The following is a 15,438-nucleotide window of genomic DNA, read 5'->3' on the forward strand; positions in this document are numbered from 1 at the left end:
TTTATTTATTCTTATTTTGTTTTAGGTGGGGCACTTGGAGACCCTATTTTCAGCCTTACAGGGAATCAAGGTCAAAACTGGAAGCCTGCAAGTGTTCGCTACATTGGCACAGCTGGTACAGTGCAGGTCCGTTTTATTCTCTCAGTTAGGAATTTGTGACAGAACTTCTTTATATTTTTTTAAATAATATATTTTGCCAAAATAGCATGTGTTTACATTGTAATTCGTTTTTTTTTATTTCAGTTTGTAATTGTTGGTGTTTATGGTGAAACAGACAAGACAGATATTGCTATTGATAGTGTCTGCATTACCAGTTGTACAGGTAGGTGGCAGACTATGTCATTAATGTCATTTTAAGGCTATATGTTGCGATTGTCAAAAAAAAATCTAAAATATGGAGAAAGCACCAGTCTATTGATTGTTTTCTTGCTTGATTTTAGCAACTCCAACAACACCTAAGCCATCCCCACCACAGCCCACTACACCTAAACCAACAACACCGGGTCCATCAACTCCTAAACCATCTACACCCCAACACACTACACCTAAACCAACAACACCGGGTCCATCAACTCCTAAACCATCTACACCCCAACCCACTACACCTAAACCAACAACACCGGGTCCATCAACTCCTAAACCATCTACACCCCAACCCACTACACCTAAACCAATAACACCGGGTCCATCAACTCCTAAACCATCTACACCCCAACCCACTACACCTAAACCAACAACACCGGGTCCATCAACTCCTAAACCATCTACACCCCAACCCACTACACCTAAACCAACAACACCGGGTCCATCAACTCCTAAACCATCTACACCCCAACCCACTACACCTAAACCAACAACACCGGGTCCATCAACTCCTAAACCATCTACACCCCAACCCACTACTCCTAAACCAACAACACCGGGTCCATCAACTCCTAAACCATCTACACCCCAACCCACTACACCTAAACCAATAACACCGGGTCCATCAACACCTAAACCAACTACACCTAAGCCAACTACTCCAAAACCAACCCCACCAGGTAAGTTAAACTTGTTCTATTTCCCTTATAGTCTATCAAGAAATTGCAAGATTTGTGTAGCTAAACAACTCTTCATGTGTTCCAACAGTGAGCTGCCCTCCAGACTCTGAATACATTGATTGCGGCCCTGCCTGTATTCCTACCTGCGCAGAACCCTCCACCAACTGCTCTGGTTCTTGCATCAGCGGCTGCTTCTGTAAACCAGGATTTGTTTTCCGTGGCCGGCGCTGTGTTCCTATTGAGCAGTGTGGGTGCCTGGATGAAGAAAACAATTACTTTGAGGTACAAGAGTTGTCGTTGATGTGAGGCTGCATTTTTATCCATTTATGGGACCTAAGCCTTTGCTCTAAACTTGTTCTGTATTTACACTCAGCCTGGTGAGATCATTTTTGGAAATGGCTGTTCCAAGTTGTGTCGCTGTGCTGGCAACTACACTTTCGACTGTGTGGACAACACCTGTGACCCTGTGACAGAAGAATGTCGGGAGGTTGGTGGAGTGCATGGCTGCTACCTTAAAGGTAATGTACAAAACAACAACAACAATATTCCCTTGAACTATTTTGATTTAAATTTTTTTAATTATATCTTTGACATCAACATATTTTTCACTCACAGGAACTTCCACCTGTATTGCTTCTGGTGATCCCCATTACACCACCTTTGATAAGCAGCGCTACGACTTCATGGGAAACTGTTCTTACCTGATGTCTGAACCTTGTAACAGCACAGATGTGCCTCACTTTGCTGTATACACAGACAATGAGAATCGCTACAACAATCTTTATATCAGCTATGTAAAAGCAGTTCATGTCCATGCGCTGGGAGTGATAGTGTCCATTCTGAAAGGAGGAACTGTGCAGGTCAGAGAAAAGAATATTAATTTCAATATTACTGCTAATGTACATATACTGTAGACATCTTTAGAGGCACATTCAAATGGACAGTTTTGTTTTCTGACTTTTCTCAGGTCAATGGTACCAACGTGAACATTCCTCTGAGTCCTGTCAGTGGTGTTGACATTTTTATGTCTGGCAAGCACTACACAGTGGTCTTGAACTTTGGAGTAACTGTACGTTACGATGGAAACCACTTTATGGACATTAAAGTTATCAAGGAGTGAGTATGGTTCTTATAAAAGTCTTTTTAATAACTATTACATCTTGATCCACTTTTAAATGTTTCAACATGCTTGTGATCATTTTACAGCTATGAGGACAAACTTTGTGGACTGTGTGGGGACTACAACGGAGACCCTAAGGATGACTTCCAGACCCCGACTGGTGAACTGGTCCAAAACCCCAATGACTTTGGCCACAGCTGGAACACAGACCCTGAGTAAGTTAATATGCAATGCACACACTGTTAGTTCTAAAAGACTCATCTACAGTATGTTATCTATTAATTCATATCATAGATGACTTAACTTTGATTCTGCCTTTCAGGTGTAACAAGTCAGAGGTCGACCCGACCCCAGGATGCACAGATGTTGAGCAGGAGTTGTATGAAGGGCCGGCTTACTGTGGTCTCATATTGGACGCCAATGGCCCATTTGCTGCTTGCCATCCAAAAGTCAACCCAAATGTGAGTAAAGCATTTCAAATAATCTGACTTGACTTCAGTGTGTAATTTTAATCATATAAAAGATACTTACAGATCTTAACCCTGTGTTTATAGGGTTTCTTCCAAGACTGTTTGTTTGATGTGTGTGAGCTGGATGGAGCTCATTCTGCATTGTGTGAAGCAATAGAGTCGTACGTCAACGAATGTCAGGACCGTGGCGTCACAATTGGACCCTGGAGAAACAGCACCTTCTGTCGTATGTCTAAAAAATACATATTCCTCAACCACAAACTCTTACAAGAACTGCTGATATCAATGGCTTGCCTTGTACTATTTCTCACACTGTCAGATAGAGTGAAGTTTATGACTAGTACTAATACACATTCTTCCTCTCCAGCTCTGAAATGTCCACCCAACAGTCATTTTGAATCATGCGCCCCAATTTGCCAACCTTCCTGTAACCCATTTCCACCAAATCAGTGCACTGGGCCTTGTTCTGAAGGATGTGTTTGTGACCCTGGATACATCCTCAGTGCTGGCCAGTGCGTGAAAGAAGATACATGTGGCTGCAAGCATAATGGACATTATTATCAGGTGAGGAAACTGTATGTGGAATCATTTAGGACAGTGATGGTTTGTTATAGTCAATCAAGTAGTATTTTTCATCAAACTAACATATTTCTTCTCTGCATGGATTTAGCCAGGTGAAGAGTTCTACACCAAGGACTGTGAGCTACTGTGTAAGTGTAACCCCCCGTCCGTTTCCTGTAGTGCTGCTGACTGTCCACCAATGGAACAGTGTGGAGTACAGGATGGTGTAATTGGGTGTTACCCAGAAGGTGAGTACTTTGGTTAACTCCATAAGTGTGTTTCCATTCACATTAAAATAGGATTTCAGTCAGACTAAAGCAATAATATGTCTTTTTAACATGTGAACAATTTAGTCTGAAATAATTTTTGTGTCATTTTGTAATCAAATCATACATGTGATTGTATCTTAACTTTGTCTAGCCTGTACATGTTAATCAGACTACAACTGCTGTCAGTGCTGTGTGCATGCTTCGAAAGATGTGACATGCAATGTGTATTTAATTCTTCAAATACTTGATTACGTATTGTGTCATGCATACTTGGGCAAAGAGCGGGAAAATGTGGCTTGACTATGCATGTTGACTGTACATGTACATGTACATGTACATGTACGTTATGTAATAGTATACTGTGGACAGGTCATAGCACCACATACTTTATTTTTCTTTTTATATTATTGTTATATATTTTTTATTGTATATATTGTTTTATATTATTGTTCTTCCTCTTACAATAATTACATTATTATACAATATACTAAACAAAGTACATATTCTTTAGCCCTTAACAAATGGTTGATTAATTTATTAAAAACTGAATTTCTTTTCACAATCCCCCAGGATCTCAAGACTGTATTATCTCTGGTGACCCTCATTATAACACCTTTGATGGCAAATACTACAGCTTCATGGGAACCTGCACCTACACTCTGGCCCGCACCTGTAAAAACAACACTGGTAAGCAATGGCCAAGACAGGGTGCAAAGATCCAAACTAGCAATGAGTTTACAGTGCTTTGGTTATCAGTAGTTGTTATGGAGTAGCACAAAAATCCTATTTCGAATCATCGTGCATGAAATATTCCTGAAACAAAGTTAAAAGGTTTTAATAGTTTAAACTTTAAAGTATAATAAACTTTTAAAACAACTTTACTTTCCTCTCTCCTGGGTCTGCAGGCCCCTGGTTCTCCATAGAGGGTAAGAATGAAGAGAGAGGAATTTCTGGTGTTTCTTACCTGAGGAAACTGTACGTGACTGTTGATGGTGTCACTGTGACAATGATGAAAAACAGGAGAACTCTGGTCAGTATCCACAGCAGCTGCCATCATTAAACCACCACTGAAGTCATCTGTAATCTTGAGATCAACAATTGAGATTTTAAGTCAACAGCTGAACAATATTTTAGTTTTCTGAAATTTTCATTTCTGAGATTAAGTAAATGGACTATGGACATAATAGTTTTCATCTTAAATATTTTTTTTCAGTTGTTCCTAATCTGTTCCTAATCACAATATCTCTGTCCATTTTTCATTTCTTCAAGAATAATATTTCCTTTACAACAAAAGAAAAACAATCTCTCAGTTCTTCTAGTCAAAGATAACATTAGTCTTCAATCCATCTCTATTGTTTATCTCTATTTCACACATCCAGGTAAATGGACTCAGGGTGTCCCTCCCCCACTCGCCATCTCCGCTCATTTCTCTGTCTCTTGCTGGCCAATATGTAATCCTCACAACTTCGTTCGGCCTGGAGGTGAAGTGGGACGGCAACCATTACGCCAAGATCTCTGTTCCCAGGTACTAAAACTCTGAAAACAGCCTCATTGAAATATATACACAGTACATAACTCTGACCTGAAGTATTTGTCAGGAAACACTAAGATCCACCATGATTGTTAAGGGTTATAGGACTTGAGTAAAAAAAAAACTGTCTCTTGGGAAACGAACATCTATATATAAGTTTATTGAATAGGATAAACCCCTTGAGATGAACCATCTCGTTTTCGAGGGGGTCCTAATTTACAATACAATACAGAACAAGGGACAAATCAAACACATTACGATAGAATAATAAGACATAAACAATACCGCAATCAACACACTACAGCAAAAAACAAACAAACAAACAAACATAAAAAAGATAAGTATTTAGGTGAATACAACCACTTGATAGCTACACAGAGGCTGTGAACAAATACTTGCCAACAAAAACATAACATAGATAAAAAATATAGTGACTTGTAAATTATATACAGGCATATCATCATCTGAAACAAGAACAATTTAGCTCAAAATAAGAAGACAAACTATTTTTAAATGTAAAATGATGTTAAAGATCGTATGTTTGAAGGTAAGTTATTCCAGTCTGAAGGAGCCTTAAATATAAATGCTCTCTTTCCTATTGCTTTTTTGACTATAGGAGTGGAAAAATATATATTGTGTAGAATGCCTAAGGTTATGAATTGAAGAATACGGCACCAGAAGCTGTTGTAGATATTGAGGATAGCTAAAATGTATACATTTAAATATGAGTTGCAACCAATGTATGTGTCTTCTTATATATGAGTGAGGGCCATTTAAGTGAATTATACATTACACAGTGATGAGCATTATAGGAACGTCCAAGAGAAAATCTACAGAGATTATTGTATGCTGTATTAAGGGGTAGAAGGCTAGTTTTAGATGCATTTTGATAAACAACATCGGCATAGTCAAAAAGTGGCAATATCAGTTGTGTGGCAAGTTTTTTTCGGACACTAAGTATAAAACAGTTTCTGGATCGAAATAAAACACAGGTTGCAAAATTAATTTTGTGAAGAAGGTGGTCAATGTGAGGTTTGAATGTAATTTCAGAATCAAGCCGTAAACCCAAGTATTTAAATGTATCAACCTCAAGCAGAGAAGTACCGTCATTGCACGTTATAATTAGATTATTAGATTTTGTTTTAAGAGTTTGTCTTGTACCAAAGACCATAGTGTAAGATTTAGTTTTATTGAGCAGTAGTTTATTAGATAACAGCCATTTCTGTAAGGTACTAAAATCCAATTGAAGAGCAGTTTGAATTTGTCAGAAATTTTTCTGTTAAACCATGTTTCAAAAGTGTAATAATAAATGGATTATGCTGAACTACCCATGCACAGAATAAATACATTTTTGGCAACAGACTTCTGATATTCAGATGAATGATTTTACATTAATCTCTACATTAATCTCTCTCTCTTTTTTCCTCTCTCTCATATTTGATCAGTTCCTACTATGACCAGATGTGTGGCCTGTGTGGAGACTACGATGGAAACCCTAATAATGACTTCACTAAGCCAGATGGCTCCCAGTCTGACAGCTCACATCAGTTTGGCGACAGCTGGCAAACTGATGAGGACGAGGATGCAACGTCAGTACCTCTTTATTTTCTGCATTTATCAACTGCACATGCAGGTGTAATGGACTTACCGGTAGGCCAGTAAGACTGTGCATTTAAACCTCACTCCCCTAGCCTCAAGAAGCATGTTAGCGTCCTTGTTAGCGCACCCGCCTCCCATACCGGTTCAAATCCCTCTCAGAGCAGGTCGAGTAGGACAGGTTACATTTGATGCAGTTGAAACGGATAAGAGTAAGGTTTAGGGGGGCGAGTGTAACGCATGTAGGCCAGTAAGAGCTGTGTGTGTAAACCTCACTCCACTATCATAAGTCACTAGTGCGCCTCTTGAGGCCAGAGTCTGCGATCTTAAGTGTCCTTGTTAGCACCCCCACCTCTCACACCAGAGATCCCGGTTCAAATCCCGCTCTAGGCGCGTTGAAAAGGACCGGTCACACAGGCAGCACAATGTTTTGAGGATCAGGTCCATTTCATATGTTCGATAATGTTGTGTTTTCAGGTGCAAGCCTGACCCTGGACCTCAGCCACCCTGTGATCCTGTGCTGGAGGGTGTGGTGTCAAACCCAGAGAACTGTGGGAGAATAACTGACACAAATGGACCTTTTAGGTTAGGACTTACCGAACCATGACATTTCCAAATACTGCTAATAAGCAATGATGAAAAACTTTTAGTGATTAACAAATGTACACTTTCTCTTACATTTGCTCCTCACAGGGACTGTATAAACGTGGTGGACCCGTTGCCGTTCTTCCAGAGCTGTGTGTTTGATATGTGCCGTTATCAAGGGCTGCAGCAGGTCCTTTGTGACCAGCTTCAAGCTTACACTGATGCTTGCCTGAGTGCAGGTGCACCTGTCCATCAGTGGAGGGAGCCAGACTTCTGCCGTGAGTCATGCTCTCTTATAGGTTGTATCGTATCGCACAGTGTATAACATTTTAAACATATACTAAAGAAGTACAATTTGGCAACTTGCATCCATGCAAGAATAACATTTCACATTCCCAGTGTGACAAACCTGCTTTAAGCTTTCTCTAATGCACAATATTAATTATTGAAATGGAGTTCAGGAGGTTGGAAAAAGACAGCCAGAGTCGATTATTTGTGTTAGCTTTAGTCTTTTTGCTTTTATTATTTATTTGACTTTTATAACAGGAATGCCGTCACTGAGGGAAGAGGACATGAGATTGGGAAACTACATACTCCACATTGCATCCTCACTTTAGCCTTAGTTTCATAGTCATTTACTGATGCTTTACCCCTTTTTTCTACAGCTCTAGTATGTCCTCCAAACAGCCATTACTCCATATGTGTGAGCTCTTGTCCGGAGACATGTCTGGGTATCAATGGACCACCGGGCTGCAGTGAGAAGTGTGTAGAGGGCTGTGAGTGCGACCCTGGCTTCATCCTCAGTGGCGACAAATGTGTTCCTGTTAAAGACTGTGGCTGTGTGGACCCCTCAGGCTCCTACCACCCAGTGAGTTTAAAACCAGGGCCGACCCGTGGGCTTCTGGGGCCATGGACGAGATTATGAAAATAAGACCCAAAACTTTGATTTCAACATTCATGAAACCACTGCAAAAATGACAGACATTCCTCTCAATGTGGCCATGTTTAGGTGAATGAGAGCTGGTCTCTGGAGGGCTGTAAGCAGAAGTGTACATGTGAGGGTGGAGGAACTATTCAGTGTTATGACACCAGCTGTCTTCCTAATGAGAGTTGCCAACTTGAAGATGGAGACTATGTCTGCAAACCAAGTGGTAACAATTATAGTACTGGTTTATACATAATAATGTTTTGAGCACATGTACGGGTACATTTATATAAACATATTAAACACATCGTGAATATACACACATGCAGTTATACACAAACCAATTAAGACTCCTGACAGATCACAGATTTCATTTTTCTCTTTCTCTTTAGATATAACAATTTGTTTTGTCTCTATTGACCCTCATTGCCTCCTCTGATAATAAAATAGATCACTTCATGAGTACCTGCTCCTACTCTACGAAAAAATGACAAGATTTGTGTAGCTAATCAACTCTTCATGTGTTCCAACAGTGAGCTGCCCTCCAGACTCTGAATACATTGATTGCGGCCCTGCCTGTATTCCTACCTGCGCAGAACCCTCCACCAACTGCTCTGGTTCTTGCATCAGCGGCTGCTTCTGTAAACCAGGATTTGTTTTCCGTGGCCGGCGCTGTGTTCCTATTGAGCAGTGTGGGTGCCTGGATGAAGAAAACAATTACTTTGAGGTACAAGAGTTGTCGTTGATGTGAGGCTGCATTTTTATCCATTTATGGGACCTAAGCCTTTGCTCTAAACTTGTTCTGTATTTACACTCAGCCTGGTGAGATCATTTTTGGAAATGGCTGTTCCAAGTTGTGTCGCTGTGCTGGCAACTACACTTTCGACTGTGTGGACAACACCTGTGACCCTGTGACAGAAGAATGTCGGGAGGTTGGTGGAGTGCATGGCTGCTACCTTAAAGGTAATGTACAAAACAACAACAACAATATTCCCTTGAACTATTTTAACTTAAAAAAAATAAATTATATCTTTGACATCAACATATTTTTCACTTACAGGAACTTCCACCTGTATTGCTTCTGGTGATCCCCATTACACCACCTTTGATAAGCAGCGCTACGACTTCATGGGAAACTGTTCTTACCTGATGTCTGAACCTTGTAACAGCACAGATGTGCCTCACTTTGCTGTATACACAGACAATGAGAATCGCTACAACAATCTTTATATCAGCTATGTAAAAGCAGTTCATGTCCATGCGCTGGGAGTGATAGTGTCCATTCTGAAAGGAGGAACTGTGCAGGTCAGAGAAAAGAACATTAATTTCAATATTACTGCTAATGTACATATACTGTTGACATCTTATTTAGAGGCACATTCAAATGGACAGTTTTGTTTTCTGACTTTTCTCAGGTCAATGGTACCAACGTGAACATTCCTCTGAGTCCTGTCAGTGGTGTTGACATTTTTATGTCTGGCAAGCACTACACAGTGGTCTTGAACTTTGGAGTAACTGTACGTTACGATGGAAACCACTTTATGGACATTAAAGTTATCAAGGAGTGAGTATGGTTCTTATAAAAGTCTTTTTAATAACTATTACAACTTGATCCACTTTTAAATGTTTCAACATGCTTGTGATCGTTTTACAGCTATGAGGACAAACTTTGTGGACTGTGTGGGGACTACAACGGAGACCCTAAGGATGACTTCCAGACCCCGACTGGTGAACTGGTCCAAAACCCCAATGACTTTGGCCACAGCTGGAACACAGACCCTGAGTAAGTTAATATGCAATGCACATACTGTTAGTTCTAAAAAACTCATCTACAGTATGTTATCTATTAATTCATATCATAGATGACTTAACTTTGATTCTGCCTTTCAGGTGTAACAAGCCAGAGGTCGACCCGACCCCAGGATGCACAGATGTTGAGCAGGAGTTGTATGAAGGGCCGGCTTACTGTGGTCTCATATTGGACGCCAATGGCCCATTTGCTGCTTGCCATCCAAAAGTCAACCCAAATGTGAGTGAAGTCAAGTCAGATTATTTGAAATGCTTTAGTTTAGTGTGTAATTTTAATCATAAAAGATACTTACAGATCTTTACCCTGTGTTTATAGGGTTTCTTCCAAGACTGTTTGTTTGATGTGTGTGAGCTGGATGGAGCTCATTCTGCATTGTGTGAAGCAATAGAGTCGTACGTCAACGAATGTCAGGACCGTGGCGTCACAATTGGACCCTGGAGAAACAGCACCTTCTGTCGTATGTCTAAAAAAATACATATTCCTCAACCACAAACTCTTACAAAAACTACTGACATCAATGGCTTGTACTATTTCTCATACTGTCAGATAGAGTGAAGTTTATGACTAGCACTAATACACATTCTTCCTCTCCAGCTCTGAAATGCCCACCCAACAGTCATTTTGAATCATGCGCCCCAATTTGCCAACCTTCCTGTAACCCATTTCCACCAAATCAGTGCACTGGGCCTTGTTCTGAAGGATGTGTTTGTGACCCTGGATATATCCTCAGTGCTGGCCAGTGCGTGAAAGAAGACACATGTGGCTGCAAGCATAATGGACATTATTATCAGGTTAGGAAACTATGTGGAATCATTTAGGACAGTGATGGTTTGTTATAGTCAATCAAGTAGTATTTTTCATCAAACTAACATATTTCTTCTCTGCATGGATTTAGCCAGGTGAAGAGTTCTACACCAAGGACTGTGAGCTACTGTGTAAGTGTAACCCCCCGTCCGTTTCCTGTAGTGCTGCTGACTGTCCACCAATGGAACAGTGTGGAGTACAGGAGGGTGTAATTGGGTGTTACCCAGAAGGTGAGTACTTTGGTTAACTCCGTAAGTGTGTTTCCATTCACATTTAAATAGGATTTCAGTCAGACTAAAGCAATAATATGTCTTTTTAACATGTGAACAATTTAGTCTGAAATAATTTTTGTGTCATTTTGTAATCAAATCATACATGTGATTGTATCTTAACTTTGTCTAGCCTGTACATGTTAATCAGACTACAACTGCTGTCAGTGCTGTGCGCATGCTTTGAAAGATGTGACATGCAATGTGTATTTAATTCTTCAAATACTCGATTACGTATTGTGTCATGCATACTTGGACAAAGAGCAGGGGAAATGTGGCTTGACTATGCATGTTGACTGTACATTTACATGTACGTTATGTAATAGTATACTGTGGACAGGTCATAGCACCACATACTTTATTTTTATTTTTATATTATTGTTCTTCCTCTTCTTTTTTTTTTCTTACAAATAATGCACTATATACAATATTACATTATTATACAATATACTAAACAAACTACATATTCTTTAGCCCTTAACAAATGGTTGATTAATTTATTAAAAACTGAATTTCTTTTCACAATCCCCCAGGATCTCAAGACTGTATTATCTCTGGTGACCCTCATTATAACACCTTTGATGGCAAATACTACAGCTTCATGGGAACCTGCACCTACACTCTGGCCCGCACCTGTAAAAACAACACTGGTAAGCAATGGCCAAGACAGGGTGCAAAGATCCAAACTAGCAATGAGTTTACAGTGCTTTGGTTATCAGTAGTTGTTATGGAGTAGCACAAAAATCCTATTCCAATTCAACGTGCATGAAATATTCCTGAAACAAAGTTAAAAGGTTTTAATAGTTTAAACTTTAAAGTATAATACATTTTTAAAACAACTTTACTTTCCTCTCTCCTGGGTCTGCAGGCCCCTGGTTCTCCATAGAGGGTAAGAATGAAGAGAGAGGAATTTCTGGTGTTTCTTACCTGAGGAAACTGTACGTGACTGTTGATGGTGTCACTGTGACAATGATGAAAAACAGGAGAACTCTGGTCAGTATCCACAGCAGCTGCCATCATTAAACCACCACTGAAGTCATTCTGTAATCTTGAGATCGACAATTGAGATTTTAAGTCAGCAGCTAAACAATATTTTAGTTTTCTGAAATTTTCATTTCTGAGATTAAGTAAATGGACTATGGACATAATAGTTTTCATCTTAAATATTTTCTTTCAGTTGTTCCTAATCTGTTCCTAATCACAATATCTCTGTCCATTTTTCATTTCCTCAAGAATAATATTTCCTTTACAACATAAGAAAAAAAATCTCTCTGTTCTTCTAGTCAAAGATAACATTAGTCTTCAATCCATCTCTATTGTTTATCTCTTTTTCACACATCCAGGTAAATGGACTCAGGGTGTCCCTCCCCCACTCGCCATCTCCGCTCATTTCTCTGTCTCTTGCTGGCCAATATGTAATCCTCACAACTTCGTTCGGCCTGGAAGTGAAGTGGGACGGCAACCATTACGCCAAGATCTCTGTTCCCAGGTACTAAAACTCTGAAAACAGCCTCATTGAAATATATACACAGTACTTAACTCTGACCTGAAGTATTTGTCAGGAAACACTAAGATCCACCATGATTGTTAAGGGTTATAGGATTTGAGTAAATCCTGCAAAACAAAAAACAAAAAATGTCTCTAGGGAAACGAACATCTCTACATTAATCTCTCTCTCTTTTTTCCTCTCTCTGATATTTGATCAGTTCCTACTATGACCAGATGTGTGGCCTGTGTGGAGACTACGATGGAAACCCTAATAATGACTTCACTAAGCCAGATGGCTCCCAATCTGACAGCTCACATCAGTTTGGCGACAGCTGGCAAACTGATGAGGACGAGGATGCAACGTGAGTACCTCTTTCTTTTCTGCATTTATCAACTGCACATGCAGGTGTAATGGACTTACCGGTAGGCCATTAAGACTGTGCTTGTAAACCTCACTCCCCTAGCCTCAAGAGGCATGTTAACGACTGACTAGCGTGCTTGTTAGCGCACCCGCCTCCCACACCGGTTCGAATCCCCCTCGAAGCGGGTCGAGTAGGACAGGTTACATTTGATGCAGTTGAAACGGATAAGAGTGAGGTTTAGGGGGGCGAGTGTAAAGCATGTAGGCCAGTAAGAGCTGTGTGTGTAAACCTCACTCCACTATCATCAGTCACTAGTGCGCCTCTTGAGGCCAGAGTCTGCGATCTTAAAGGGTTAGTTCACCCAAAAATTTAAATTCTGTCAGTAATTACTCACCCTCATGTTGTTCCAACCGCGTAAGACCTTCGTTCATCTTCGGAACACAAATTAAGATATTTTTGATGAAATCTGAGCCATGTTTCACTCCTCCATAGGCTTCCAGTGTGACCGAAACTTGCTGGCCCAGAAAAGTTATTAAAGAGATCGTTAATATAGTCCAAGTGACTCCAGTGGCTCAATCTTAAGTATATCAAGCGACGAGAATACTTTTTGTGCGCAAAAACAAACAAAAATAACGACTTTATTCCACTATTCATTTCCTTCTCTCTGGATGTCTAGTTGGTTTGCGTAGTGTTTTTGCGCAGCGCGTCTGTGTTACACGTCACCACGTAGGCTCACTATTGGCCGACGCCGGTCATGTGTGTGTTGCGTGATGACGTGCAACACAGACGCGCAGCGCAAACACACTACGAGGCCCAGAGAGAAGGAAATGAAAAGTGTAATAAAGTCGTTATTTTTGTTTGTTTTTGCGCACAAAAAGTATTCTCATCGCATGATAAACTTAGTCCAAGTAACTACAGTGGCACTACATTATTTTAACGATGTTTTAATAACTATTCTGGGCCGGTGAGTTTCGGTCACACTGGAAGCCTATGGAGGAGTCAAAATTCTGTCAGATTTCATCAAAAATATCTTAATTTGTGTTCCGAAGATGAACGAAAGACTTACATGGTTGGAACAACATGAGGGTGAGTAATTACTGACAGAATTTTCATTTTTGGGTGAACTAACCCTTTAAATGTCCTTGTTAGCACCCCCACCTCTCACATCAGAGACCCCGGTTCAAATCCCGCTCGAAGCACGTTGAATAGGACCGGTCACACAGGCAGCACAATGTTTTGAGGATCAGGTCCATTTCATATGTTCGATGATGTTGTGTTTTCAGGTGCAAGCCTGACCCTGGACCTCAGCCACCCTGTGATCCTGTACTGGAGGGTGTGGTGTCAAACCCAGAGAACTGTGGGAGAATAACTGACACAAATGGACCTTTTAGGTTAGGACTTACCAAACCATGAAATTTCCAAATACTGCTAATAAACAAAGTTAAAATATTTTTTAGTGATTAACAAATGTACACTTTCTCTTACATTTGCTCCTCACAGGGACTGTATAAACGTGGTGGACCCGTTGCCTTTCTTCCAGAGCTGTGTGTTTGATATGTGCCGTTATCAAGGGCTGCAGCAGGTCCTTTGTGACCAGCTTCAAGCTTACACTGATGCTTGCCTGAGTGCAGGTGCACCTGTCCATCAGTGGAGGGAGCCAGACTTCTGCCGTGAGTCATGCTCTCTTATAGGTTGTATCGTATCGCACAGTGTATAACATTTTAAACATATACTGAACAAGTACAATTTGGCTACTTGCATCCATGCAAGAATAACATTTCACATTCCCAGTGACAAACCTGCTTTAAGCTTTCTGTAATGCACAATATTAATTATTGAAATGGAGTTCAGGAGGTTGGAAAAAGACAGCTAGAGTCGATTTCTTATATTAGCTGTAGTCTTTTTGCTTTTATTATTTATTAGACTTCTATGACAGGAATGCCGTCACTGATGGAAGAGGACATGAGACTGGGAAATACTCTACACTGCATCCTCACTTCAGCCTTAATTTCACAGTCATTTACTGATGCTTTACCCCTTTTTTCTACAGCTCTGGTATGTCCTCCAAACAGCCATTACTCCATATGTGTGAGCTCCTGTCCGGAGACATGTCTGGGTATCAATGGACCACCGGGCTGCAGTGAGAAGTGTGTAGAGGGCTGTGAGTGCGACCCTGGCTTCATCCTCAGTGACGACAAATGTGTTCCTGTTAAAGACTGTGGCTGTGTGGACCCCTCAGGCTCCTACCACCCAGTGAGTTTAAAACCAGGGCCGACCCGTGGGCTTCTGGGGCCATGGACGAGATTATGAAAATAATACCCAAAACTTTGACTTCAACATTCATGAAACCACTGCAAAAATGACAGACATTCCTCTCAATGTGGCCATGTTTAGGTGAATGAGAGCTGGTCTCTGGAGGGCTGTAAGCAGAAGTGTACATGTGAGGGTGGAGGAACTATTCAGTGTTATGACACCAGCTGTCTTCCTAATGAGAGTTGCCAACTTGAAGATGGAGACTATGTCTGCAAACCAAGTGGTAACAATTATAGTACTGGTTTATACATAATGTTTTGAGCACATGTACGGGTACATTTATTTACACATA

General features: G+C 40.5%; 2 protein-coding genes and 1 long non-coding RNA gene across 3 annotated transcripts in view; all 3 read left to right on the forward strand.

Annotated features, from left to right (window-relative positions):
- Positions 1–15,438, forward strand: part of LOC311288245 (IgGFc-binding protein-like) — a 43,433-nt gene that overhangs the window by 3,753 nt on the left and 24,242 nt on the right. Inside the window, exons 8-27 of the mRNA XM_084405553.1 lie at positions 26–126; positions 244–322; positions 441–1,043; positions 8,634–8,827; positions 8,919–9,063; positions 9,161–9,405; positions 9,516–9,664; positions 9,755–9,883; positions 9,991–10,129; positions 10,226–10,367; positions 10,505–10,701; positions 10,806–10,944; positions 11,517–11,633; positions 11,852–11,976; positions 12,327–12,472; positions 12,690–12,833; positions 14,117–14,224; positions 14,334–14,503; positions 14,884–15,086; positions 15,228–15,369. Of these exons, the coding sequence (XP_084261679.1) occupies positions 26–126; positions 244–322; positions 441–1,043; positions 8,634–8,827; positions 8,919–9,063; positions 9,161–9,405; positions 9,516–9,664; positions 9,755–9,883; positions 9,991–10,129; positions 10,226–10,367; positions 10,505–10,701; positions 10,806–10,944; positions 11,517–11,633; positions 11,852–11,976; positions 12,327–12,472; positions 12,690–12,833; positions 14,117–14,224; positions 14,334–14,503; positions 14,884–15,086; positions 15,228–15,369 (3,417 nt within the window). The remainder of the gene's footprint in view (positions 1–25; positions 127–243; positions 323–440; positions 1,044–8,633; positions 8,828–8,918; positions 9,064–9,160; positions 9,406–9,515; positions 9,665–9,754; positions 9,884–9,990; positions 10,130–10,225; positions 10,368–10,504; positions 10,702–10,805; positions 10,945–11,516; positions 11,634–11,851; positions 11,977–12,326; positions 12,473–12,689; positions 12,834–14,116; positions 14,225–14,333; positions 14,504–14,883; positions 15,087–15,227; positions 15,370–15,438) is intronic.
- On the forward strand, positions 2,550–3,191 carry LOC311288246. Its single transcript, XR_014626906.1, has 3 exons — positions 2,550–2,624; positions 2,718–2,859; positions 3,001–3,191. It is a non-coding gene; the product is annotated as an uncharacterized lncRNA (long non-coding RNA).
- Positions 3,309–8,498, forward strand: LOC311288391 (zonadhesin-like; the record flags this gene model as incomplete). Its single annotated transcript, XM_084405799.1, has 10 exons — positions 3,309–3,442; positions 4,034–4,150; positions 4,369–4,493; positions 4,843–4,988; positions 6,440–6,583; positions 7,068–7,175; positions 7,284–7,453; positions 7,841–8,043; positions 8,185–8,310; positions 8,493–8,498. Exons 1-10 carry the CDS (start codon positions 3,394–3,396, stop codon positions 8,496–8,498), a joined length of 1,194 nt encoding a protein of 397 aa, XP_084261925.1. The 5' UTR covers positions 3,309–3,393.

Source organism: Rutilus rutilus (assembly GCF_951802725.1).
Source record: "Rutilus rutilus genome assembly, chromosome: 3".
Lineage (NCBI taxonomy): Eukaryota > Metazoa > Chordata > Actinopteri > Cypriniformes > Leuciscidae > Rutilus > Rutilus rutilus.